The sequence below is a fragment of the Melanotaenia boesemani genome, chromosome 16, assembly GCF_017639745.1.
Source record: "Melanotaenia boesemani isolate fMelBoe1 chromosome 16, fMelBoe1.pri, whole genome shotgun sequence".
Classification (NCBI taxonomy): Eukaryota; Metazoa; Chordata; class Actinopteri; order Atheriniformes; family Melanotaeniidae; genus Melanotaenia; species Melanotaenia boesemani.
Genome location: NC_055697.1, coordinates 18278763 through 18305146, shown reverse-complemented (window position 1 = coordinate 18305146; position 26384 = coordinate 18278763). Strand labels below are relative to the sequence as shown.

General features: G+C 38.5%; 1 protein-coding gene across 4 annotated transcripts in view; it reads right to left on the bottom strand.

Annotated features, from left to right (window-relative positions):
* Positions 1–3103: 3103 nt before the first annotated feature.
* spock2 (SPARC (osteonectin), cwcv and kazal like domains proteoglycan 2) overlaps positions 3104–26384 on the bottom strand; it is a 30869-nt gene continuing 7588 nt past the window's right edge. The window contains exons 2-11 of one of the 4 annotated variants that reach the window (XM_042011082.1): positions 20705–20713; positions 20186–20231; positions 9789–9903; positions 9322–9430; positions 8545–8653; positions 8246–8380; positions 6023–6241; positions 5572–5634; positions 4629–4760; positions 3104–4084 (exon numbers count right to left, since the gene is read on the bottom strand). In XM_042011082.1, the coding sequence (XP_041867016.1) occupies positions 3939–4084; positions 4629–4760; positions 5572–5634; positions 6023–6241; positions 8246–8380; positions 8545–8653; positions 9322–9430; positions 9789–9903; positions 20186–20231; positions 20705–20713 (1083 nt within the window). In that variant the 3' untranslated portion in view covers positions 3104–3938. The remainder of the gene's footprint in view (positions 4085–4628; positions 4761–5571; positions 5635–6022; positions 6242–8245; positions 8381–8544; positions 8654–9321; positions 9431–9788; positions 9904–20185; positions 20232–20704; positions 20714–26384) is intronic. The other 3 variants (XM_042011083.1, XM_042011084.1, XM_042011085.1) reach the window with 3 other exon arrangements.

Genomic DNA, 26384 nt, shown 5'->3' with positions numbered 1-26384 from the left:
TTGCAAAACATACAGTATAATGGATAGAAGTGCATCTGATCCTTATGTACAGTATTTTACAGAGACTGCATCAAAGACACTATTTTTGGAAGCATGTGTGTTGATTTATTTATTTGTTTTTTTACCAAGCAAAGGAATATTCATCAACACAAGCTGACATGCTGCAGAAAATGATTGGTCCCTCTGGGTAGCTAGAAAGGACTGCTGTCTGTATCAGGTATTCAAACATCTGTTGGCAGGCATACCCACTCACAGCCAACACATTAGAGGTTTCACCCAATGGGACATTACAGGTACTGATTTCCATTATCACAGACATGTGAAACTGAAAAATTATATTTTTTAGGATTGGTTTTCTGACAGTTTTTACAAGCTTCCTTGGCTTAAATGCCTGAAGATGTGCATATTCTGTAGAATAATCCATGGTTTATATTTCATTGTTTCCAGACTGAATAGCACAATGGAGAAGTTTGAGCAATGTCCTGAGGAGGCTGAGGAGAGGTTTCTATATGTATTGTGCTTTTAGACGTGCTGATATGTAAACCAGGGCCTGTATTTAATTTCTACTGGTTTCCCACGGCTATAAGCTACACTTCACTGCAGCATGAGGTAAGGCAAGAGGAGAAGTGAGCTGACAATACAATATGTGACAATACAAGCTGTTCCTGGGAGAACAGGTCATACACTGAGGAGATTTGTGTTTGAAAGAGTAGCTTTTTAAATAGAGCTGCAAAAAGTGCTTTGTAACAGAATGTTTGTCCTTGATTTTCAGGTTATTAGCTGTCAGTTATGAGGATAACTTTGATACCAAATGAATGTCAGTATATTCAAAACGTCCTCCCTTTTTATATATCTGATCCATAAAACATTCTGTCATATGCCGGTATATCCTACTTGTAATTGCTTAAACATTTTTAAAATAGTGTTTTAAAAACATACAAAAATGATAAAACTACTCAGATACTGTAATACACGTATACTGTGTTTTTGTGCACAAAAATGGTTCCATGAGGGAGTGTAAAGGGAGCCTAAGTTAAAATCTAAGGAATGCTTTGCAAAAACAGGCACAATAATCTCCAACAGCAACAGTGCAGGCCTTTTAATCACACTTTCACAGGTGCAGCCAGACTATTAGGATGATGAATCCCCCAAAAGATTCTTGCAGAGCTACTGCAATGCCATGGATATACAGAGGGGCATAATGCTGACAAACTTGGTATGGCAACAGAAATATAAGTACTAGTAGAAATAGGAAATCAGCAATAGGGCTTCATATACATTTTCCGGTTAGAAATCAGTAACTGTACCATACTATGCATACAAGTTATGCATGTTTCACTCTAGTAATACATAAACATGATCAAATGGCCACAATCTGTCAATAGAGCTGTGTTGCTGAGGTTAAAAATGGGATTGTGTTTTTGTTTTGTTTTTTTTGCAAGCACAGACAACCAATGTGAAAAGGATTTCTTACATTTGTCATTTAATTAGATTTTGCTTTCCTTCTTTAGATAAAACATGGATTATACGGATTTCACTTTGAACAAGACAAATTTTCCTTTGTTTGCTTCTTTTATTAATGATTATTTGATTTGCATGTACAGTAAACAAGCTAAAGTATGACAGTGAGCATGGGAAATTTGGTAAACCAGAATATTAGTGTTGTTATTTTGACTTATTTTGTTCAAAGAGGAGCTGCAAAGAGATACAGGTAATGAGACATTTCATTTATTAAAGAATAGCTGCTTTTGGAGTTTTCTAATAAAGAAAGTGAGCAACAAGGAAACACTTTACACCAGTGATGTGCGGTGAGATTCATGGCTGGTGAGGCACTAATTTACTATTGCAAGAAAGAGCATCTTTTTTCAATATTCATTCAACAGCATTCGACTGCTGGTAATGCTTCATATTCCATCAGCATTCCTCTTTCAATTACACTCACACACCCAGTTAACAACTCTTCAGTGAGAAAGTAGCTATTGGTTGTCCTAAAAGTCGCCAGAAGTCGCTAAATGACATCATCATCAAATGTGCATAATAGCCTGGTACATATACATAATACATACATAATGGTGGCTGCCGTGGAGAGGAATGTCGCGGGAAAGGCAAAAATTGACGAAAAGACAAGTTCAAAATAATTAAAAAGGCAAAAATAATAAAAATAAAACAAATTCTTTGGTTAATATTTTCTTTTTTGTAGTTTAATTTTATTTAGTGTAGGTTGTTTTCTAATTCTGCAACGTTTCACAGCACTTTTAACTTTCTAAATGTTTTCCTCCACACTCTTCATTAATGGACATTAATATCTGACGGTATGCCAGCACAGGATCATCCAGCAGCAGCTTTGTATGTTTAATTTTCAACCTGGTCATGAAACAGAGGTGATCATCTCCTGCTCTGAATGCAGCTGCTGCTGCGTGAAGCCTCTTGCTTTTGGGCAGGGGAGGGGCCTGCGCAGCACCCATTCCTCATTGAGAAGAATAAACTACGTTCACATATGTAAGTCTCCAGAAACTGTCAACCAGAACCTGCTTCTCCTGACTGCACGTCAATGCTTTACACATATAAAATATAATTATTTACTTTTTGTTTTTTTGGTGTACATATTAATAAAAAATGACTGGGAGAGGCTGCTTTGACTAGATGTAGCATTTGTTGTGATTTATTTTTGCTGAATTAAATTTTGTGTACTTGGAAATGGAAATTTTTTGACAATTTTCAGCAACATCGCATTTAACTCACTCAAAAAATGGCTATATTTTTTCCCCTGTTTTGCAGTTTTCCTATGCTCTTTAAATCTTGCTCTGGTCTGTCGATATGATTAGTTCCTTTCAAATTCCTCCCAAATGTCTTCATCCATGGAGCCCAAGGTTATTGGTTTTAGCCTTACAGTCATGCTGCAGTTTCTGGCAGAATTTGGGGATGTTTTCAATCAAAACCCTATATATTTAATAATATTTCGTTGCTCTAATAAATTGGTAAAACCAGTTAGATTTGTCATCTGCAACACAGTTAATCTTAATGATTTTGTGTTGAATGTTATGAAAATATGACTAAAGTCTCACATGCAATGAAAAGAAAAAAAAAGAAAAAAAAACACTGATTCAGATGAATGGTGGCCAGCTGTGCCACAAAGATAAGTTTATTTTATTCATTTTTTATTAAACACAATAATCGATGCACATTATGATACGATGTTCACTGTCAGCTAAGCAGTATAATCTGCTAGTCTCTCAAGGCCTTTACTAGTAGGTGACTTTCTGTCTTCTGATACACACATTATATACAAGGTAAAGAGTGATGCGTGAGAAACGTTTTCTTAATAAGTCATGAATGAGACAGAGCACTACTGTGACATATGAGCCAAAGCGTATGACATGTAAACGATAAAGTCAATGGCTGCTTTTCAGCATTCTGCTGTGGTTTACTCTCTTTTCCAGCAGTTCCTTCTTAAAACCAAAACTGGTTACTGAAATGTTGTTTATCTGCAAATTTTAAAAGAAGAAAGGAGACCAATTTTGACTACTGAAAAGCACCCAAACTAGCTCATTTTTATATGCAAGCACATGACAAGCACCTGCAGCTTCTTAAAGTCTCCAATATGCATCAGCTAAAAATTGTTCAAAGATAGTTCAAAGGACATACAACAGAAGAGAACAAAGATTCACAAGTATGAAGGACAAAAATCTCAACTCCAGACCCATAATCTCTTTGTAGTGATACCACCCCCCCCACCCCTTGCCTAATTGAAGAACATCCTGTTACATTAAATACTCCCATAATCACCTTTACGTTCATATTTAACCCTCCTCCTCAAGTTTTCTTAAGCCAAGTGTTATGAGTGTAAGTGCTTCTTCCCCATGTGTGTCTTTTGTATGTGTGTGTGTTTAGGACCATCAAGATGCTTTTGTAAAGAGGCTGAATTACACAGTGGCCCTTTACCAGATATATCCCCCATCATCGACCTCTCCCACTTCTCCCTCCTCCTCTTCAGCCTCTTCTGCAGTCTCCTCCGCTTCTTTCTCCTCCTCATCCTCCCATCCGACCCCACTGCCAAAATCTCCTGAATATGCCACTTCATAATCTGCAGGGAAACAGTGAAAAAAACATGCATGGACAGGGGGATGCAGAAAATGTTTAATTATCTACTATGGCCAGCTTACTTTAAAGTCTGTTTGATGGAGTCCTTTCAGTTCCGATAAAAAATGCTGAAATTGATTTAAAAACATTGACTGCTATGGTTTCCAAAAGAGATCACATGTTTGACTTTGTCTGCTATTTCTAGCTATTTCTAAACCTTGCCAAGGCAACCATTTTTAACAGTCTCAGGTTCTGTCCAACCAGCCCTAGTTTATCTCAAAAGACTTTTCTCACAGCGACAAACGGAGCTTTAGAATGCAAATGACTCTGGACACATGAATGTGGCACTGGTCCCTGAAGTGAGCTATGTTGCAGTGGGCCTCAGTCCTTTAACATAAAGCAGGCCTTGTGCAGAATGCATGTGGGGCAGCTGTGAAGAAGCAGGCTGATAAGCATGGGATAATGTCAGTTGTTTTTCAAGAAACGTTCACCCTGTAAGTTCAAATTCTATTAACTCAACAACACTTGCTGAAATCCACGGGACCTACCACAATCTGGCTTGCCACGAATCCTAGATCCGGCTATTTCTCCTCCGTTTTGGTCAACACACCAGCACTCGCCCCTGTCACACTGCTGCTTCCTGTAGTAGCCGTCTTCATTGCAGCTGGGGATGAATCGACCTGGCAATTACATGCGCACACATAAATAAATAAGAGTCAGTGGGGGGGGAGGGACTTTACCTTAGCATGTGATATCCTCAGAACCCATAAAGGAAACAACAGACATAAAAGTCTTGCAAAGATTTCATCTGCGTCATCACACATGGCACAAAGCCCAAGTGAGAATGTAATGCATGCAGCATATGTGGCAACCAGCTAGATATTTCTTTAATACAAATGTACACAACATACAACATTACCACACTGCAGCACATTGGGATAGGGTAGAGACAGCTTGCTAATTAGTAACGAAGGACATAAAGTTGGACATCTGTATTTCCAAGTCATAATGTCAACATGTAAAGCTGGTCACACTCAACATTTTGGCATTGTTGCAAAGTTATATATGTCAGATGCTGGCATTTATATAATGTTCTCATAGTGAAAAAAACAAACAAACAAACAAATAAATAAATAAATAAGATGGGAGGCCACAAGCAAAAGTACATCCAGTCTTTCAGAGGAATATCTGAGTGTCTTCATAGCAGTCTTGCCCTCTGCTTGCTGCTATGCGTACTGAGTCCTGACTCAGAGCCCAGTCAGCCAGCCAAAATCTGCAGTATGCACACACTCGTGTCCAAATCTGCGTATTCACATGAACAAACAGTGTGATGGCTGCTTTTCTTTGCCGTCTGTCAGTATCAAGTTATAATCCACAAGGCTGATCAGGGACTAATCCCCACCCCCTGCTTGTCATCTGCTTGATCTCCTCGAACCACGAAAGTCACATCCAACTAAGTTGAAATGCTGTTAATAGAAGTCAAATACCTACCAAACTTTCTCTTGCCTCCATCTAGTACTTGAATCCGTTCTAGTTCGGCCAGGCAGGGCGGCTCTGGATAGAATTTTAACAAGAGAAAGTAAAGCCATGGTTAGTCCCGGAATAGAGAAATGTTTGTAGTTATTTGTGAGTGCAATCATGTTTTCCTTTGATTTTGAAATCCATCTTCAAGTATTTCCCTTTAAAGAATGAGATCTAGACTCCATTTAGCTTCTACTTAAGCATTAGGCTGACTTGCTCAGGGTGTCAACAAGCAGCAGGAATGTTTTTAACATTGACTGGTTCATCTCATAACGAGGAAGGAGAATGAGAATGAAGACAAATAGTGATAGAGCAGGACAACACACAGGTGGTTACACCTGAGTGCCTGCATGCACTAAGGGGAATATGTCTGTACACAGAAACAAAGACACAAAGCTCACATCACCCCTATAAAACTCACTCTCTCTCCAGAAGCAGAGACACCATTCAGCGGTGGAGACCTTGCCATCCCTGTAGGAGTCACAGGAGTTGAAAAAGGGCCGAATGCAGACCTCATACTTGTCCAGGTTGATGGCAGCCAGCTCAGCCTGATCCAGGTACAGGTCATTATTGGTGTCTAGCTTGGAAAACATCCAGCCTATGGAGTCCTTACAGCTGGCTACCAGGCTCCTGTCCAGCACTGCGAACACAGAGGAAAACATTCAATTATACCAGGAAACAGATGCACAAATAGCAGTAAAACCCTGCTTGAGCATAGACCAATCCACAATGTTATTTACTTTTTAATGTTACCTGTTTCAACCTTAAAAAATGTTACTATAACAAAATGCCATTATAGCTTATTATTATCAAACCAGTACCAGTGTCAACCTTGGATTTTGGAGCCTGGCACTAGTTTTAGAGAAAAGATCAAATTATGATTTTCCACCAAGTTCAAGTGAATGTTTCAGACTGAGCGGTTGTACAAAAGACCATTAATTCTTATTATGGTGTACTTAAATTCAAGTATTAAGGGTTTCACATTATCCTAGAATTACATTTAAGGGTTCAATATCATAAAACATAATGCAGCAACTGTAAACTATTTGCTGAGTCAAGTTATAGCAGTGTAATGACGTTATCAGAGTACTTGTCTTTTTACCTCTGTGTATTTTATAACCCCACCATCTCTGTGTTATGTTAGCTGATCAGACTGCACATGATTGTCAGAACGAGTCCACTGCAGACCAGAATCCACGCTGTCTTGCTTTATACAGTGATAGCACTTTCTATGAGATGCTTTAGTGGCTCCAAATTAAATTTAACTTTCACTTTCAGCTCTTTTTGTTTGGGAATGAGACTTTTCAGCTCTTGTGTGACCCTTGTTGACTGAAGTTATCAGTTGTAAATTCACAGTTGCATATTGCAACCAACTGAAATCTCTGGCCTCTCCATCCCCATCAAAGCATATAAGTAGCTGCACAGTAGCACAAGAAATGCAAACCTTGCTCTCAGGAGACATTCTGGCCTACAGTAGAAACATGCTTGGTGCAACTAGAGCAACAAGCTGGTGTGACATGACAGAAAATGTCATGGTACAATTTTACTGGTACAATTAGCTCATTCAAAGGTAATGAAAAGAATTGTTTCAGTGATTCAATAAACACTTTTGGAAACATTAAAATATTAAATTGCTCAATAGAGACCCTTAAATGTCACAAATGGGAAGATGAATTATTACTTTAAAGTTCATAAAACCATTGGGCAAACCAAAAGTAAGATAGGTGACCGCATTTTAACCACATTAACAGATTTATGACAACATATAAAGAAAAAGAGCACATTTAAAGAATATTTCTTTTACCTACAGTCATATATAAGTTAGTCTAATCCTAATGGTTACTTTAGTTAAGCTGCAAATTTAGCTTAGCTTGGCTAATTCAGCATAGTCAAATTGTCTACTTAAGTCATTTTTTTGGAGCTTTTCTTTGAACTTCTTTGCCAGCATTTGCTAATTTTTCTCTTAAATTTGATGTTTTGTTTCCATTTGTACATTTTTTTCTCTTTTTTTGTCCTGTCATTTTTTTCTTTTTACTTATTATTGACACATTAACTTGTGGAGACAATAATAAGGCTTTAAAACGAGCAAGTAGTTTCCATGGAAACTATAAAATCACCCCAATGCAAAATGTCTTTCGTTGCACTGATGCTTAACGCTATTGCTTAACCAAGGCACTAAAACATCTGGTGACCAGTATTGTTTTAGGTCTTGATCCTGCAGTTTGATCATAGAAACACTATCATGAAGTCAGAATTCAGGGTTGATGCATTCAGAGCCATGAGAATACAATATAGCATCTACACAAACCTACATATGTTGTCAGCTTCATATTCTTTATAGCAAGGCTGTTTTCTTTTTAAAATTGTGACTACAAAATCCTTTGAAATAGAAAATAACACGTGGAAGGAAAACGTTTTTTAATTTATGGCACACCAGTGACCCCCAGAGTTGTGTAGAGTAAATCTGTAAAGAACTGCAGTGTCCACCATTATCTTAGAAACAGCACTCAGGTAGCAGCGATCTACCCATTCACCGAGATATAAAAGTAAATTTAATTACTTTATTTACAGTTTTACTACCTGAAACTTAATTATTAACATGCCATTCATATGGAGTTGGGATACATTCAGTGAAAGCTACAACCTGATGTGCTGCTGGCTGCAGTGGCTCTGGCCCCAGGTTTGCTGTTGTTGTTCTGCTTGGCATTGTTCTGCAGTAGCTGGAACCAATCCCTCAGACGCTCACCAAGATCAGACAGATCCTGCCCAGTACAGCTTTCTGTGTAAGCCCGAGGGAAAGAATGCATATGATATTTGTTGTAACAATTTATGCTCTCATGATTGCTGTGCTAGAGGGCATGTGTGAAGCTAAAAAAAATTAATAAATTAGGGAGCCTGGTATTACAGCACAACAGTACAATACAGAGTAGTTGTTGATCTTACCGCGTTTACCTTCCTTGGTTGTAGATGCTGCAGTAGGACAAGGACACAGACCTGAACACTTCAGGGTGAGATCCTTCCCTGTAAGACACGCCTGCTGCTCTAGCTTGCACTGGAACGCATGCATTCACAAACAAGGGGACATCGGCAAAGGACACAAGGCGAAATAAAATGAGTTATTGCAGCAACACAGATCAAATATTCATGAGGTGACTGACTTTAAGCCTTGATTAGAATCTCCTAAATGTGCCTTCCAACCTCTGCTTGCACACAAGGTCAGGAATAGGGATCCAAAAGACAAAGCATTAATCAATAAACACATAGGACACTGTCACCACAAGCCACCAACTGGTCCCTCTGAGGCCACATATCATGACTCTATGTCTCAGTTTTTCCCTCGAGTCTCCGTGTATGTGCAAGGTATATGTGTAAAATATTAGCTTCCAAATGAACAGTACTGTGCTTTAAAGCTTTGATTAAATATATTTCAGTCACCCATTTCCATTCTTGCCACAAGATATGGTTACAAAGCTTAAGATGTAAAAAGTGAAATGTATTATGTTTGTGTTTTTGGGTTTCGGTCTTGTTGAGACATCGAGTCTCACTCTCGATCTCAGTGTCAGTTTTAGTTTTTTTTCTCGTCTGTTTAAACACATTTAGTATTTAGATGTGATGCTGTGTTTTTTTTTTTTATTTTTTATTTTTTTAGCCTAGAAATGCTGTATCATAAGAAAATGAATCACTACTCCAATATTTCCCAACCCTACTTTGTCAATGTACCTTTGAGGCATAGTTGTGTCCATCTGATCCACACACAGGTCCAGTGGAGGAAATGGGACAGGGCTGACAGTTTCCATCAGAAGACCGAAGAGCAGGCTGCTTCAGTCTGCTGGACAGAAGATATGCAAACACTTCAGCCTCACTGTGTCCAGCTGAGACAGCCACTGCTGTATGAGTTCAGAGTACAGAAGCTGCAGCTTCAACCTGAGCATGAAAGCATAACGCAAAAAGCCTCCTCCATGTTGTCTGAATGCATTAGATTATCATTAAACAGCAGGAAGTCGTCCTGCACTGATGCACAAACAAGCTGTATTATTTCCACTCTGGCCGACAGCAAAACACATTCCACTCTCACAGTGAGTCTGAAGAAGTTGTGTTGACCTCATGTCAGTGTGCATGAGGGGGATTTATGACTTTTTGTGTGTTTGGGGAATTAGTCAGTTCTTGCTCAGGGGCTACACACTCACCTGTGTTCCAGCTTCTTGCGGTTGATACACACGGCTCTCTGGTAGCCCTGGGCAATACAAACCTTGTGTCGGCTGCACTTAACCTTTTGACAAGGGTCCTTGGTGGTGTCTACATCTGGGAAAAAAGTGGACAATTAGATGTGTACCATTTTGCTTTACTTTTTGGCCTCTTCCACAAAATTGTCTGCTCGTCATTTTACATTTTTTTGCTTCTCTTAAATCCCACATGTCTTGTCTCAACTTCTTTGATGCATTCTAGGGTATTACCGTATGTCAGTTGTTGAGGGCAGAACAAGTTCTCCCCATTGAACATAAAAATTGCAAGACCCTCTAACAGATTGAAGCAGGTTAGCTTGTTTCTAGTGTGTTTTGTTTTTCTACAATAATCCTTGCGGTGACTGTGACACAGACACATGCTGAACCGGCAATATGGTGTTTAGAGTGGAGCGATTGTAGCTCGCAAATGTGTTTGCACCTGATGTGCAGAACTAAGACACACATACACATTGAAAACAGTAGAAAAAGAGAGTATTTCCTTTGTGTTCAGCAGCTTTAGATCATCCCGACCCCCCCAAAAGTTGTACAACACTGCCTAAATGTTGCATTTGTTGAAACATAAACATTGATTGGCTCTGGATAACAAGCTACATTGCAATTAATATGCTGAAGGCCTGTTTTCCTCTGTTGTATTCACTGTATTGATTAAATAAACAAATGCTGTACTGCTGCAGCAAACTGAAAACTGCAATAATCAACTTGATATCCCTGATAAATATCACTGTAATTCTCCAAGGAAAACTCTATCTTTTCTTTTGTTGAAAGAAAAAAAATGATAAGATTCACTCTTGGCTCAACTGCTTTGTCTCCAGTGTTTTTCCTCAGCTGCTCAATGTGAAGATTGCATGCTGTCGTATGGTGCTACAGCTGTTTAATGAAGAGATTGACACATCTGGGGGCTCTTGTATTGAAAATAAATAACACTTGTCACAGAATGTAGTGTTTAACAGAAGCACAAACAAACCAAAGTAATCAAACTGAAAGAAATTAGCTTGTAAATAACATAAACATGTCATTTCAAGTAAACTCACGTTCACTTAGGCTAGAGAAATTACTGTTGTTTAAAATCTTTCCTGAAATAGTTTACTTTTCATCATCGACAAATGGTAGATGGTTACAAAGACCCTGAAGCCCACCACCGTGTCCAGCAGACCTTTCATCTGCCCACTTCTGAATGCCTTCTTGTCAGTCATTCTATCCCAGATGTGTTCAAAGCCATTACAGCACCACTTTAATTTTCAATAATACCTCCTTCTTCTCTCTGATTTTGTTAAAATCTTGAGCTCACACACTTGAGACATAAAGCCTTTAAATCAGACTTTCTTTAAGGTATGACATGGGGAAATAAATCAAGGTTTAGGATTTACTGATATATGTTGATATGTCTAATTATTCAGCAGCTCTTCATCTTAGTGCTCCTAATTTAGATAATGTTGTGTATTATTTAAATCAGTTTTTTAGATAAGTTTTATGCTGTTGTCATTTTAACATCTGAACAGTTTCCAGGATTGTTTTTTTTTAACAATTCACAGCAGATGATGACAGCCTACTGTGGGTGAAACAGAGCCTGTCTGATGAACTGTATGTTTATGTTGGGACAGAGTGAAAGCAGATTTAAAGATGTGTCTGTGATTCAGTAATGCTTTGATGGTAAATGCAGGGGATAATCTCCGACACTCAGCAATTTGGATATGAAGAGGCAGAGAAACTTCACTCAGCTGTGTGTGTATATAACTGTAGTAACAAAAAAAAAAAAAAAAACATCTACTCATACATACACATTTTAATGATTAATAGCACAATAATCAATATTGTTTTGAGCCCTGATGACAAAGCTGTCAGAGAAACAGCCAATAAAAGTAGAACAGAGCCTCCATCACGTCTCTTATCAACTGAATATGTCCAACAACATCTATACTAGGGAATTAGATGTAGCAGTTTAAAGAAGACTAATAAATATTTGTTTGTTGGGAAAAATAAATACTACAAACACACACAGAGATTGTTGAGTTTAGTCATGAGATTCAGAACTAGTCTTACCACAGCTAATCAGTCTCTGAGAATTGCCATTGTTGCACTTCACTAGGTTTATTTTATCTACTTATCTAAATTCAATGCTACTCTTCAGCTGACTTGGTAAGACAAATGCTTCTCACCATGTAGGCTAAACCCTGGATGGCTTGCTCACTCTGCTCCATCCATCACATTGTCTTCTAGTAGCTAATACTGGACTGAGTGTCAGTGCCTCACACACACACTCATATGTCACAGATGTCTGGTCTGAGCAGGCCTCCAGGACCCTGACCTGGATGTCGTCCTCTATTCTCTTTAACTTCCCCAGCCCTTTATTCATCTACACTATCCATCAGTACAGCAGAAATACTGTGTAACGGCAGGTTTCATCCAGCTGACAGAGCTGCTTGTAAATCATGCTTTCATTCATCTACTGCTCTTACTCTATCCCATTTTATGGCACTATTATCACCAAGCAGGCAGGCTTATCATCTCCTCTCTTGTCCTTTTCAGAAGCTGAATACATTAATGCTGCCGATTTCACAGGATTATTGAAGCAAACCAACAGATATCTGATTTGAGAAGCAAATCCAAAACAGTACAAGCCACTGTCAGAACCGAGCTGGTTGTGTAACTGACAGACTGACTGCTCCACTGCCGGGCAGAAACAGAGAAGCTTGGGGGCATGAATACCCAGATGCAGACTCCCCATCCATTTAGACTGTCAACAGTGGAGCCTTATTCTCTGGTAGCCTCTTATCCCAGTTGGCATTGATTGTCTATCTCAGTATATAGTATTGCACAGATCACCCTGCCTTTTGTATACTTGCTCTTTCCCAGCTTGCTCCTCTTTTGTCTATGCCTGCCTTTTTTTCTTGTAGATTTGATCTCTTATCCCTGTTTGATCCACAAAAGTGCATCAGCAAAATCAGCATGTACTTCCACTAAATGTTGGACATTCAGACAAGGTGATTAAGGTAGTAACTGGTGTGTAGAAACAACAGCTAAAGCTAAACTAGCTCTTCTCAAATAAACGTAACCACTAGTTTTGCCAAAGAAATAAAAAGAAGCAACGCAGAAATACAGAGAGGATAATCCTACTTTCTAATAGAAAAATATTTGTGGATAAATCTTGTCTGTAGCGAGCAGCTACAATGCTGGCACAATATTGTGTTGTGAGTACAGAAGCATAAGGTGGCTGCCTGAGCCTCATGTTAACTTAACAAGCTTCCACGGATTAAAGCAGTGCCTGCAATGATGACGTTTCCATAGCAACAGGCTTTCCGTGGTCTGGGAATCATTCCTGGGTTGACTGTGATTTGCAGCTCAATCTGCTGCTCCTGAGAACTCTCTCCCTGTCTGTATGTAAAAACCGATGTTGTCCAATCACGTTCACCAGCCTCTGTATCTTCTACATTTTTGCATTCCTTCGTCTTCTCCTCACATTAGAGATCTTCACAGTGTGCTCTCATTCTTAGCCTCCCTGTTGTATCCTTATTATTTCCCCCCCATGCTTCCACACTTTCTCTATCATTCCCCGAACCACCCGCCACCTTCTTCCATTTTTACTTTATGAGAGTTTCTCCTTTGGTATTTAACTAATGCCTGTAGCAAGAAACCTTTTCTAATTAGGGCTGCCAGTGCTTCCGTCTAATCCAATCCAGATTTACATTAGGTTTATCCTTGCCGATAGAGGATAACGAAAGCAAAGCTCAGGCCACATCCTCATCATCAGCTTTCTTATCTTCTATTTACACACGAAGGCTCTAATGTCATCAGTGCTATGTGGTCTTCTAGGTAGCAGCAAAGCCCAGCTCGTCTCTGTTTACACATTTCATGCAAAAGTGCTGCTAAATATGATGCTTCAGCTTCACTAGCAAAGAGATTTATTACCAATAAGATAAGCCTCTCTTAAAAAGATTCACTTAAAATACAAGGGGAGGATGATTCCTTCACAACCTAGTATTTCAAGTTTGAAATTTCATGAAAGAAGGGTGAGAAATTTGTGACGGACAAAAGTGGCAGCTGGAGTCTGCTGAGAACTGTGTCTGCATTCGGTAGCCTAAAATCATAGGGGGGAGACACACAAAAGACCTGACAGCTGTTACAGTTAGTAAAAATTATAGTAATATTGGAGACATCTTAAAGTAGAAAGATGTTTTCCAACAAAATAAAATGCTACATTGTCTTGAGATGGTGTGCAGAAATCCAGGATTTTGGTGGCAGACCTCGTGTGGTGTCTGTGAATTTTAGGGTGATCAAACACCTTATTTTACCCAGACATGTCCTCTTTTTGAGAGCCAAAAAATACGTCCAGCTGGAATTTCAACTTTGTTGTATTTGCAAAACTCTCCCTTCTCATATAGTCTCCAGTGGGGGATGCAAAGTCCGTCAAATTTTCCAGATAAGAGGTTTCAACTCCCTCCTTTTCTCCACAGTTTTTCACAAACACCTCAATAAGATGTGGTAGAGATGAGGTTCTTCTTTGGCTTTGATGGTTTGGGGGAAGAAGCTGTTCAGAGTTTTACATCTGAGTGTCCAGTATCTCATAAAGCTAGAAAATGCAGAAACATAAATGTAAATTCTTGGATAAAGTATAGAAAAAAAATTCCCATTTTCATTTTGGTGGTGATGCATGGGAAGCTCAGTGCATGACAAGCAAAGCAGAGAGCTGGAAACTCACATCAGTTCTGAAAGACATGGGATTCCTTTTTTCTTGTGTTTGTGTGTTTATACATATTTATTACGTTACTGCTTCATGAAGGGACAAACAGAAAGTAAAAAGACATTATTCTTCCACACATTTAGCCCTACAGTTGTTTTTGTTATAGACAATATAAATTTAGTAAAAATCTCACAAGATCAATGCAAAGTCGGCCTTCTCATCATACTGCAGTAGCTTCCACACGGTTGTGATGACACATACCCCCCCAACTTAAATAAATAAATAAATAAAACATGCTTTTTCTATACCAGCTCAAATCTAGTCAAGTAGTGTATTTGCTACCCAGCCACCAATATCTATCAATAGCCTCAAGAGGTGTTAAACTCTAAACCTTGCAGAGTGTGTACTCAGCATGTTCTCCTATCTCATACTGTCTGCCATTGATCAGAAACCAATGATTTTTTAGAGTGTCTGTTCATCATTCACCTGGCCTCTCTGGCTGATACTGTCCTCTGGAAATCCAATGCACGTTTAAAAGTGTTAAAGGATCATTTCTTCTCTGAATGCTACCCTCCAGCAGTTGAGTGTTGGTGTGTTTGTACACATGTTTTCACACATTTGCTCTTCGAAGTCCAAATTACAAGCACCCGCCTGCAGTGTTTACTGTCTTAAGAGCGAGGTGATTCAATCAGTAGCTGGATTGATGAATCGACTACAGAAATCAACTGCAAATTACCTTGACCTCTCCCTCACTCTGCACAGTGCTGATTTAAGTGGAGTCAGCCATTGCGATGCCTGAATGCAAATTTACACCTCACTCTGTTGCTGGCATTCACTGTCTAGCACTGTGTGTTAGGGGTGATGACAGTTCCAGAGCTCTGTCTTCCTCTGCATGGCGGCGCAGCAGTGAGGGCTGCCTGGCTGAGAAATTATGCCTGCAGGCTCAGAGCTACAGAGTAAAGACATCACACTGATTTAGTGATGTCTCAGAGGGACAAATCTCCTCTTTTGGTTCCTTTGCTTCATTAAGCTACTCATAAAAGAAGGCAGATCAATGACAGGAGATAGAACACTCATGTCGAAAGGAGAGACAGGGAAATAGAAGGATTAAAGGCTTTAAACTGTATAAAATGAAAATGTGAGTAGTCTTTTTTTTTGACACACCACCTAAAAGTTTTGCTAAATGAATTTTGATTGATGATAGTTAGTCTGCTGATGAAGCCAGACAATAGTTGGTGAATAATCTCTACTGCTGTGCAAGCACGTCAATATTGTCTGATTCAACAGAGCCAGGATTAAGCTGAACGAAAACAGTCTGTATCACTTAAATTCTGCAATAAAACAAATTTAAAGAAAAATTCAAATAAATGTGTTTTGCTCCTTTGTTCACATGCAGTTTTGCTTCAGCAGTATCTTTCAGCAAAATAACAATATCTGTACTCTCAGCACTTACATCCTGTGTGTCATGTAAACACATTTAAAGCTTTTCACACATCATTTCACACCATCTTATTGTAATTAGATAACAACTTAATCGCAAGACTATTTTTAAATACGTATACTGGTACTTTTAAAGACTTCCTAAAATTCAGTCAGTAACACCTCCACAACTTTAAGACCAAACTGATCCACTTTGGGCCCTGCGATGGACTGGTGACCCGTCCAGGGTGTACCCTGCCTCTCACCTGTTAAATGCTGGGATAGGCTCCAGCTTACCTGCGACCCTTAATGGACTAAGCGGTAGATAATGAATAGATGAATGAATGATCCACTTTGGGTTCTGTAGAGAAGAGACACTTAATTGAATTCTCAAAGTCTCTCTGCTGTATCACCAGGAAGGAGTAAAATTTGATAAACTCTATCAAAATGTACACTTTAAATTAAAAATAATAAAGACCTATAACAGTGAGTAAGTGTTATATTGTCTTGTACTAAAATGATTTACCCCAAGTCAACATTAATGAAGCACAACTCCCACATCCTTTTCTGTCAGAATGATGCTAAGCAGCCTTTTCAATCTGAATTTGAAACCTTTGAAAAGAGGCATTTGGAGCATTTCGATGAAAAAAAAAGCATCTCTACCCAGTACAGCTCTATAGTGTAGAACACATCCATAGATGACTTTTGTAGGTCACGTGTGAATGTCAGCTTCATCATGAAACAAGTCTGTACTTATTGGGTAGTAGACAGGGAGATAGATGGCATTAAGAGATTTGCTTTCAGCTAAAACTCTTGTATTTAACTCCAGCAGGACACCTTTTGTTTATTTATTTTTTTTACTTACATTGGTTTTACTTATGATCCAAACCATTTGGAATACCTTAAGGCTATAGTAAACTATATGGCTTGGTGCTACAGGAAAAAAAAGGCTTGTTTATACTGTTGCACACATGTTTTATAAGTACAATATCTACAGATGAAATGTAAATATTGCACATATTCATTATTTCCAGAAACATAAAATGGCCAAGTATTATTCTGAAGAAAGAGCTGACCATAACAGTTTGTTCTTCTTCTGTAAAAACTCTTTCTATTGAAAGCTGAAACAGGCGTGTGTGCATTTGACTGTCTGAATAAAAAACTTCTGCAAAGACAGGGATAAGATTAAAGGCAGTGAGCTCTGCTAGATGAGCTTTTTGAATGGTTCCATGTTAGGTTTATCTGGTTTCTGTGTTTAAGTTTGAGATGCTGCTATTTGAGTGATTCAAACAGCTATTTTCTTTTAGCACTTACTTAAAATTTGTATTGATGCCAGCATCTCGTAGCTTCATAATATTTGTGCCTTCAGAAATAATAGATAAATTTTACACAACCAACTACGAAACTGCCACAAATAAGGGCTAGAAGATAAAATCGAATGCAGCTACTTACAGGCTGAATGAATGTCCAAAAAAGTTCTTACTATGACCTTTATAGTTAATAGACCACTAAAACACTAGTGGAAATATTAGATCACTACAATAAGCTGAGAAGGCATTGTGTGTTTTAATCACCCACTCTCGATATAGAGCTAACACAACATCTGCATGGAACCCCTCTCCTTGTTTCTTGGCAAGCTTTCTCTTATTATTTGGGTGGTTTTGTGCAGGTAATTTTAGAAGCTAAATTGCCTCAGCTTTCTGTTTGAAGATGGAGAAAGAAGACATGTTTTCATTTTCATTTGCACTTCATTTGCATTCTCCTTTCAACTTGCTTATGACCCCTTGGCCACTCCAGTTTCCTTTAAGCTCAAGCTTCTATAAAGTTTCCGCAAAAAACGCTGATACTAGTGGCTTAACAATAAATTATGGCATATTAGCTTCAACCGTCTCCTCTCATGCTTTTAACTCTCTCCCTCTCTTGCCTTTCATTAGAAATCATAATTAGTCCACCATTAAGCCCATTGGAAATTGCGCTAATGTACTCTGCCACTCAGCTGACTTCATTTAAGCTGCAAATCAAGCAACAATGGTTGAGGACACGACTCTGTGTCATGACTTCATCTGGCAAAGACTCAATTAAGGCTTCAGTTGCAGCAGGAGTCAAGGAAGAGACCTCAGACGTTCGGGCTCTTCACATGGCTACAGCTCAAGTGCAGACTGATGAAAAAGGCAGTATGCAGAAATAAGTAGGTTGATAGGTTGAGGTTAAGCCAATGTTTAGCACATCCTGGGGAAGGAACATCACAAAGCGCAGTGCTAAAATCTTTCCACAGCATTTTCACTCAGGGTCTAATAAAAGTATAGTAGACAGCAAGTGACCCCATAGAAAACAAACACATAACATACACAATGCTGTGATGGTCACAGTTCAGACACAAGTTCTACATCCAAGCTACAGTACAGACTAAGGACGTTTGGCTGTAATAAATATTCATAGCATCAGCATTCATCCTAGACAATGAAACTCAGTTTTTCTTCTTTGGTCTTTTTGGTATGTTTGGATTTACATTTTTAGAGGTTAAATTCTGCAACTGCACTAGTTACCAGAGACTGTGAGGTGTCGTGAAGAAACTTTATCAAAAACGGAGTCATTTTGTTCTCAAATTAGGAAAACTTGCTCTTGATTCACTGCAACTTGCCATTGTTTTGTGTGTACCCTTCACATTTTAACCATGCATCTATCTTTTGAAGGGGCCCCAGCTACAGTATCTTGTAATTTGACTAATCAGTGTTGTTTTAATATTTAATAGCATGCAAATGTATTTCACTGGATAATAATTATATGTGTTTAGAATATTAACAATGTAGATGGGTTTGGTTATGTGCATTATACCTTTAACATGTGACCTGGAATAGACAAAGGTGTACTTAGGTCTGGGAGATGGAGATTCCTTTACATTCCTGTGTATGCTTATAATTTTTATGACTGCAACTAATTCTTTTACAGGATGCATTGCAGCTAGATTATATAGTAAAACAAAGTGGACTCAGTTCCTCTGAAAGTTATTTTTAACACAGTCTTAATATTTAGCTGAAAGAAAAACTATTTAAACAAATAATATAAGGTCAATATAATTAACTAACTTAATAAATTAAAAACTAAAACCAAGCTGTTGATAAAAATGATCATCATTAATGTGATCACCTTTACGAAAGATAAAGAACTGCATGCTGCCAAAACATTTGCCATCTGTTAGCACAATGGCAAGCAGGAGAGACATCAGCAATGATCTTAGAGAAGCAGTTGTTGCTGCCCACCACTCTGGAAGGGCTACTGTTATAAGTGGTGAAGATTCAGGACAGTTGCCAGTCTTCCTAGGAGCGGAGTTTACCCCAATGTCAGAGGCTGTAATACTGAAAGAAAGTACAAACTAGCAGAGCAGCTGAATCTGAACAAGGGGATGTTTAAAGTTGGTCTTCAAGGGCTACCATCCTGCAGATTTCCCAGCTCCAACACCCGATTCAGATTAAATGGATCTACTAGTTTTAGATTGTTTTTCCTGCTTCAACTCATATGACTCAAATAAATAGGTCATTGTGCAGAATTCGGTAACAATTTGTTGATTAATTTAATCTGAATCAGGTGTGTCAGAGCAGGGAGGCATCTAAAACCTGCAGGACAGTGGCCCTCAAGGGCTGGAGTTTAAGATCATCAAGCATGGTGGTGTAGAGTAAATAATTTGGGCTGGCACTACACCCACAGAACCTGGCAACAGTCATTGGATCAACCATGAAATTTTCCTCTTTACTGAAACATTTTAACCTCATATGTAAGGACATCTGTCTGACAGCTAAAGCTTGAATGAAACTGAGTCGTAAAGCAGGACAATAATCCCAAGCACACATCAACAAATCTACAACATTATGGCTGAACAAGAAAAGAATAATAAGAATAAAAGAAACAAGATGTTGCAATGGCCCAGTCAAAGTTTAGACCTCAGCCTGATTTAAATGATTGTAGGAGCACCTTAGGTGAACTGTGTATAAACAATTGCTTGCAAACTTTAATAAACTGATTCAACAATGAAGGAAGAGTGGGTCAAAAAAGTGTGTGTGTGTGTGTGTGTGTGTAGTGGGGATACTGATAATACTAATTTAATATCAAAAACCTTAGAAGTAAAAAGGGGGGACTTTTTTTACAACACTGCTAATTTTTAACTAGCAAAAAACCAACACTTCGTAAGCTTCCAGGAATGAACTAATACCAGGGTAAGAAAAAAGTAAGATTGTGTGAAACTTACTGTCATTAGAGCCCTGATTTTCATCCCAGGTACGAACGTAATCATCCTGCAAACACATGAAATAAATCTTTTGTTAGCAGCTATAGAGAATAAGATCATGTGATATTGCTGACAGTATTACATGTAGCACAACATATTAGCATGAGGAGAAGTAATTAACAAAAACATTATCACTTCATGCTGACAAAAACTTGTACACTGGCATGATAAGTGTGTAACAGCAGGGGCAGACAGGTACAATGTGTCCTGAACATTTAGTATGGAAATTAGCTTAAAAATTCTACAGCCTCTGTCTGTATGTGAGACATATGGCACGGGTGGTGAGGTGCTTTTTAAGAGCTCTGCCTTGCCATCCGTTTTAATTAGAACATTAATCATTCTAATTAAAATGGGACAATAGATGGCTGAAGAAGTAAAGATAAAGACACCCAAAAAAGACAAGAAAATGAGTCATAAATGAAAAAGACACTGTACAAAGGCAGCTGGAGGAAAGTTATGAGGAAAATGACAAAAACTGACCTCTACTTCCTGGTGAAATGACAGCAAAAAGAAAGAAAATAGTCTATATTAGTAAAAGGGAAAAGTGTAATTCAAATACAAATATAAGAAGCATCCACTTATTTTATACTGCCAGGAGAAAGGCTTGTAGCACAGGATATTTATCATCAAATCCAAATTTTTGTCTTAACTTATAAAACGTTAAATGTTAAACTATAATTGACACACTCTTTGAACTTTTTGCTCTTTTCAAACCTGCAAGAGACACAAAGAAAATACATTTCTCCAGCAAAACAACAAAGCTACATCAACTTTGTCTGAAAAGACCATGCTTTGGTAGAACCATACTGCATATAGTCAGAATAAATAAATTATTTTGGCAACTCCTTCAATCTGGAATAAATATAGAAAAACAGGTTAAAATTTTGCACTGACAGTATAGACCCCAAAAGCAAAATATACAGGCATAAACAAATTAAAGAAGACATATTAATGATTAGAGAGACTTCAGATAGTGTATCTTACAGGAGGTGGTGCAGCTTTTTAACCATATTGCTATTTCTGATATAATAAACATGAGTCATTTCAAGATATTTACAATTGGCCACCAGTCCTCCTTAGTGGTGACTTACTCATCACCGTAAACATTAACTGTACTGGAAGAGAGAGCCAAACAGCTCCCCAGAAGGCGATAAATAACCTTACAACACATGAAATAAGCAGCCCTCATGGAAGCTGGGACCTTTGTCTTTGACCCTCATGGTTTTGTTTAACTGAAGTAAATATTTTTATCGCAGGCAAGGACTCCACTGTTGGTTTGTCCGTCATTCATTCAATGCAGTGCCAAACTAATTCCAGCTCCCCCATGACCAAAGAAAAAACACCTGTTGTAAATCACCTCACCAGTTGAGCTTCATGAATGATTGTCTGTTATGTAGTTCAACCTTGTTGGACCTGATGGAGTCACGCATCAGCAGGGAGAGACCTCAAAGAGTTTACGACCATGCCATTAATCTGATGCCTCCCATGTCTCCTGTATTGATGCTGCAGCTCCTGCATTATTTAGCAGCCTTTATGTATTTGTGCTCCTGCCAGTGCCGATAAGGAAACTGTCCTGCTGCGCTGACAAGACTGGAAATCAATGATTTTATAAAAGAGAGGCTGCAGAAAATATGTTCGGGGAAAATAAATTCCCCTTGAGTGAACAACGAAAGAGAGCATGAAACATGGAGCAGGTTGGCACACAGCAAAAAGGTTACATGACTCGAATATGTTCACATATCAAAATTCTGTTGATATAATGTGGTTTTTTTTTTTTTTTTTTTACACAGAAGTGATTAAAGGAAGCAGGCTAAGAGATGAAACGCTCAGCTGTATCCAGGAACTCTGTGATCAAACTGATAACATCAGAAGGATTTTCTCTTTATAAACAGAGCAGGGAAGCTCAGCCTCAGCAACAAAGATTGCAGGAGTGCTAACCCATGCTCTTTAATACTGACTGACAGATTACAATCCCTTACATTTTTGTGGGGAAGAATCACAACCTGTCCACTGAAAAATTGGGTTCTATTAACTGTGCAGTGTTACAGAGATCCATATAAGAAATTCGACACAGAAATTGTGCTGTTTGGTTGGTTGAAAAAAAGAACAAAAAGGGAGGTCGATGAAATGTGTGTGTGTCTATCTGACAAACAATATGTGTGACTGACAGGCGTTTCTGAGTAAATGTCAGCTGTCAGCAGCACCCTGTGTTCACTGTGGATATCCAGAGGGGTTTGTTCACAGTGACAGAGTGCATCGCTGCCTCATCACTAACAAAGCACTCAGTAATAATACTCTCCTATGGAGATCTTCAGGCACCGGATGATGGTTCATAGTTGACCTTTTCTCGCAATTACTGCTAACATCCTCCTTCAGTTGCTTCATCAAACACATGCAGAACCTCAAAGAGTGACAATATACACAACAAAAGATCAAAGAAGCACTAGGTTTTGTACAATTAACACAATACAAAATATTTTAGACATGAATGAAAACAAACAAAAGGAGTTCCCAGTCTGTAAACATGAGCTAATTCCAAATATATGATTCTGAGGGGTGCAAAAACTGATTTGTGTTTCTATTCCTTAAGCAGCTAGTCACTATTATTAAATATAATCAGACCAAAGCAGATGATTGTGTACTTCCTCTGAATTTTCCCAGAAAAAAATATCAACATGTTTTGTAATACACTAATAATTAAATAAAAATAATAATTAAAGCTGCAAGCAGCGATGAAAGCCCTCGCACCTCTGGCACCGCTCAGGCCTATTGCGCCACCACAACACCCGGCAGCCTCCCTCCTACAGCGTGCTCCATCTCGCCTGCAGCTGTATGTGCTTTCGTCCAGGGATTTTCTACTTTAGGTGTTCATAATCCTCCTCCGAGGTTCAACTGGCACCTCACTGTGCCCGGTGATGACATCAGAAGCATTCACAACCTTGTTTCTGACAAATTGTGTGAAATTAATACAAACGGGAGCTTGATTTTAACACCTGCAGAATTCAGTGTGGCGCTATAGTAGTTTTTAATGTACAAACATGTTCAGGTTAGGAATTGCCAAATATTGCCTCCTTTAGTCAAGAGTCCAGAGTTAGAGCCACTTCCTGTGTCAGGGCAAAGTACTGGAATGCCACGGGAAGCCATTTTAATCCTGATGGTGCAAGAAGTCAGTTATTATTTCATCGTGAATTCATGAAGGATGATATTAATAAGTCTGAATTGGTTTAACAGGTATTAATAGGTTAAAATGAAGGGCCTTCCTCTTTCCAGGGGGCGGGGCTATGGCGTTGACAACATCTGGTAGATGTAGTCCGCATGGAAATGTAGTGCAACATGTTCAGTTTGGTGCAGATTCAGTGTTGTATGTATGAGATAATAGATTATTTGCCTGATGGCAAAACATCAAAACTTGAGGAGGCGCTGCCGCTGAACGCCAACTCCTTTGATAAAGTTTTTGGTAACGTTTGATAACTCAACTCTGCAGTGTTTAGACCGATTTTGAGGTCAGTATGATAAAATCTATAGGAAGAGATAGTTAAAATACAAGGCAAAGGAATAGGCAAAAAAGACCCCAAAAATGACACTGTTTTCATGATGGCCAACTTCCTGTTTATTTATCCTATAAGTGAAAGAGGCTTTTTTGTACGTCCTGGCGTGTTATGTCAATGTGCCGAATTTCATCCATGTGGGTCAATGTAGAGGGCGCTATAGAGCCATATTGCAAATTTTCCAGCATACATCAATTTGTCTCATTTCCAGGCCTGCCAATGGTCCTCCCTTCCAAGTTTAGTGGAGATCAGCAGTACATTGGGTCAGTGACAAGGACTTCCTGTTTCATGGCGTCGGACCAGTATTCGCTATGGTTATGTTTGGCGAAGGGTTTTTTACTGTAGCATCATGAAAGGGTTTGACCTGTTGTGAAGCACTATCAAGTGTGTGAGGTTCTTCCTGAGGTGAAGGACCCCAGCTTCTAAAAGTAAGCACTTCCTGTTCTAAGTGGGCGGGGCTTAGTCTGACACCAGAAGTGGTCATATGGATCTGTTCAGACCTGGTTGTGTCCAAAATGTCAGAGAAGTGGGTCTTCTAGTAAACAACACAACTTCCTGTGACCAGGGGCCGTGACCAATTCATAATCCAACTATTAATATGTAGATGTGTTCAGGATGGGACTGGTCTCATACATGGCCATTTTGGTTTGAATGTGTTGTTTGTCAAAGTTATATCAATTTTGTTTATCATGGTGAGACATCAAACTTTGAGGCCCCGCAGTATGCCCTTGCTCCTTAAAGAAAGTTTTTGATCATTTTTAATCACACATGCCTTCTGAACATAGTGAGCAACTTTGATGTTGGTATGATAAAATCTCTAGGAGTAGACAGATAAAATGCAATGTGAATAAAATGCCAAAATAGTGATTGACCAAAAATGGCCGACTTCTTGTTCAGTTCCTTCCAGTTTTCAGTCATTCCTCAAAGATTTTTTTGTTCGCCCAAGCATTTAGAACATGTGTATCAAACTTCATAAAGATTGATGACATGCAGTGGCGGGGCATCATAAATAGGTGGCGCTCAATTTTGGCCAAACAGTTCCAAGCACCCCACCATATGTAGATTTTTGCATTTTTCATGCTGAAATGATGCAAGCTGTATACTAGACTGACAGCATCTATAAGTATTCATAAGTCTTTTAACATCTTTCACAAAAAAAAAAAAATACTAACACCTAACCATCCTCTTTTAACTTAAATCTCCCTCTTATATTAACAGTGCTACTTTGCCAGAGTAATGCAATGGACATATTCCATAAAACTGTATTGGCCTATAATGGCTATAACTGGCCTTGTTGTATTTTTATTTATCCAAATGTAAATAAATGCTAGATGTGTGGTGTAACACTTAATGTAAGTTTTTTCTCTCTCAGATATTCTACATTGTATTTTATTACAGCTGAGTTTTTAGTAAGTCACTGTTTTTAGTCTGAAACAGTGACAGAAATGTAACCCTTTAAACTACACATTAACCAGCAGTCACAAATGTTTCATCCAGTAACACCAGGCGAAGTATCCAAAGACAACGGTTGATTTGCATGGAAAGGATCACTCAGAAAGTTAGTTCATATGTGCAGTTACGGCCATGTGCTGCTGCCTCGTACTGAGAAGGGAAGACACAAAAAGGAGTCAGTAGAAAGGAAAATCCTAAAAAAAAAAAAAAAAAAAAAAAAAACACTATTTGATGATTGTGTTGAGATTTTTGCAAAGTGAAGAAATCTGAAGTACCCAATAATAGATGTCCACTTTTTTTTTTTTTTGACAGACTCTAGCTAAACTGGTAACTGGAAAAAGCACGAGTTGGTCATAGGCTCACTCTGCTTGTTCAATGACACAGAGGAAGTGCTGTGATGGGGCTGTATTGTCAACAGGTTTCCATTCACATCTTCTTAATGCACATCAAAAATAGCAATTAAAACTTAAGGAAGAAGAAACAAAAAATATTGACAGTTTAAATAGTTTATATAAATAGAATTATATTATTTTATTTTGCTTGACAAAAGATTTAAGCACATGCTTAGTGTTAGGGCTTGCTAACATATTAATGTTGATGTTCCCATAGGACATCTCTACAGAGGTCCTTCTGATGTACTGTAATCTATCTCCAGACTCACTACTTTTATTTGCTGAAGCCTCATATTTTGTTCTCATAGAAGTCATCTCTGACAATAAAGAGAGGCCCTTGAGCAAAAACAAGAGCCCCTTCAAAGATGAGTAACTGAGAGACAAGGGTGCAAATAGGCAGTGCATGTACATGACATATTTTCTTCTCAGTACTGAAACATGAGGTAGCTGTCCAGCAGCGACAAATCTGTTTAAAACAGAGGTAAAAATTTGCCACCCTGACAAGATATATTCATATTCTGGTATTTTATTCTACATCATTAAAAATAATCTTGGAAGCATATTTCTTAAACAAGCTCTGTTGGATCCTGCTGTAGTGTATAGTATGACCTCTAAATCGCATAAAATACAGCTAAAAGATTAAAAAAATGCTACCATCCTGAGGTTGTCTGCAATATATATATATATACATATATATAGTGTTACATACAGGATTGTATCAATTCCTCCCACCTAAAAGCTCAGTTCTCAGCTTTGGTGCCACGTGCA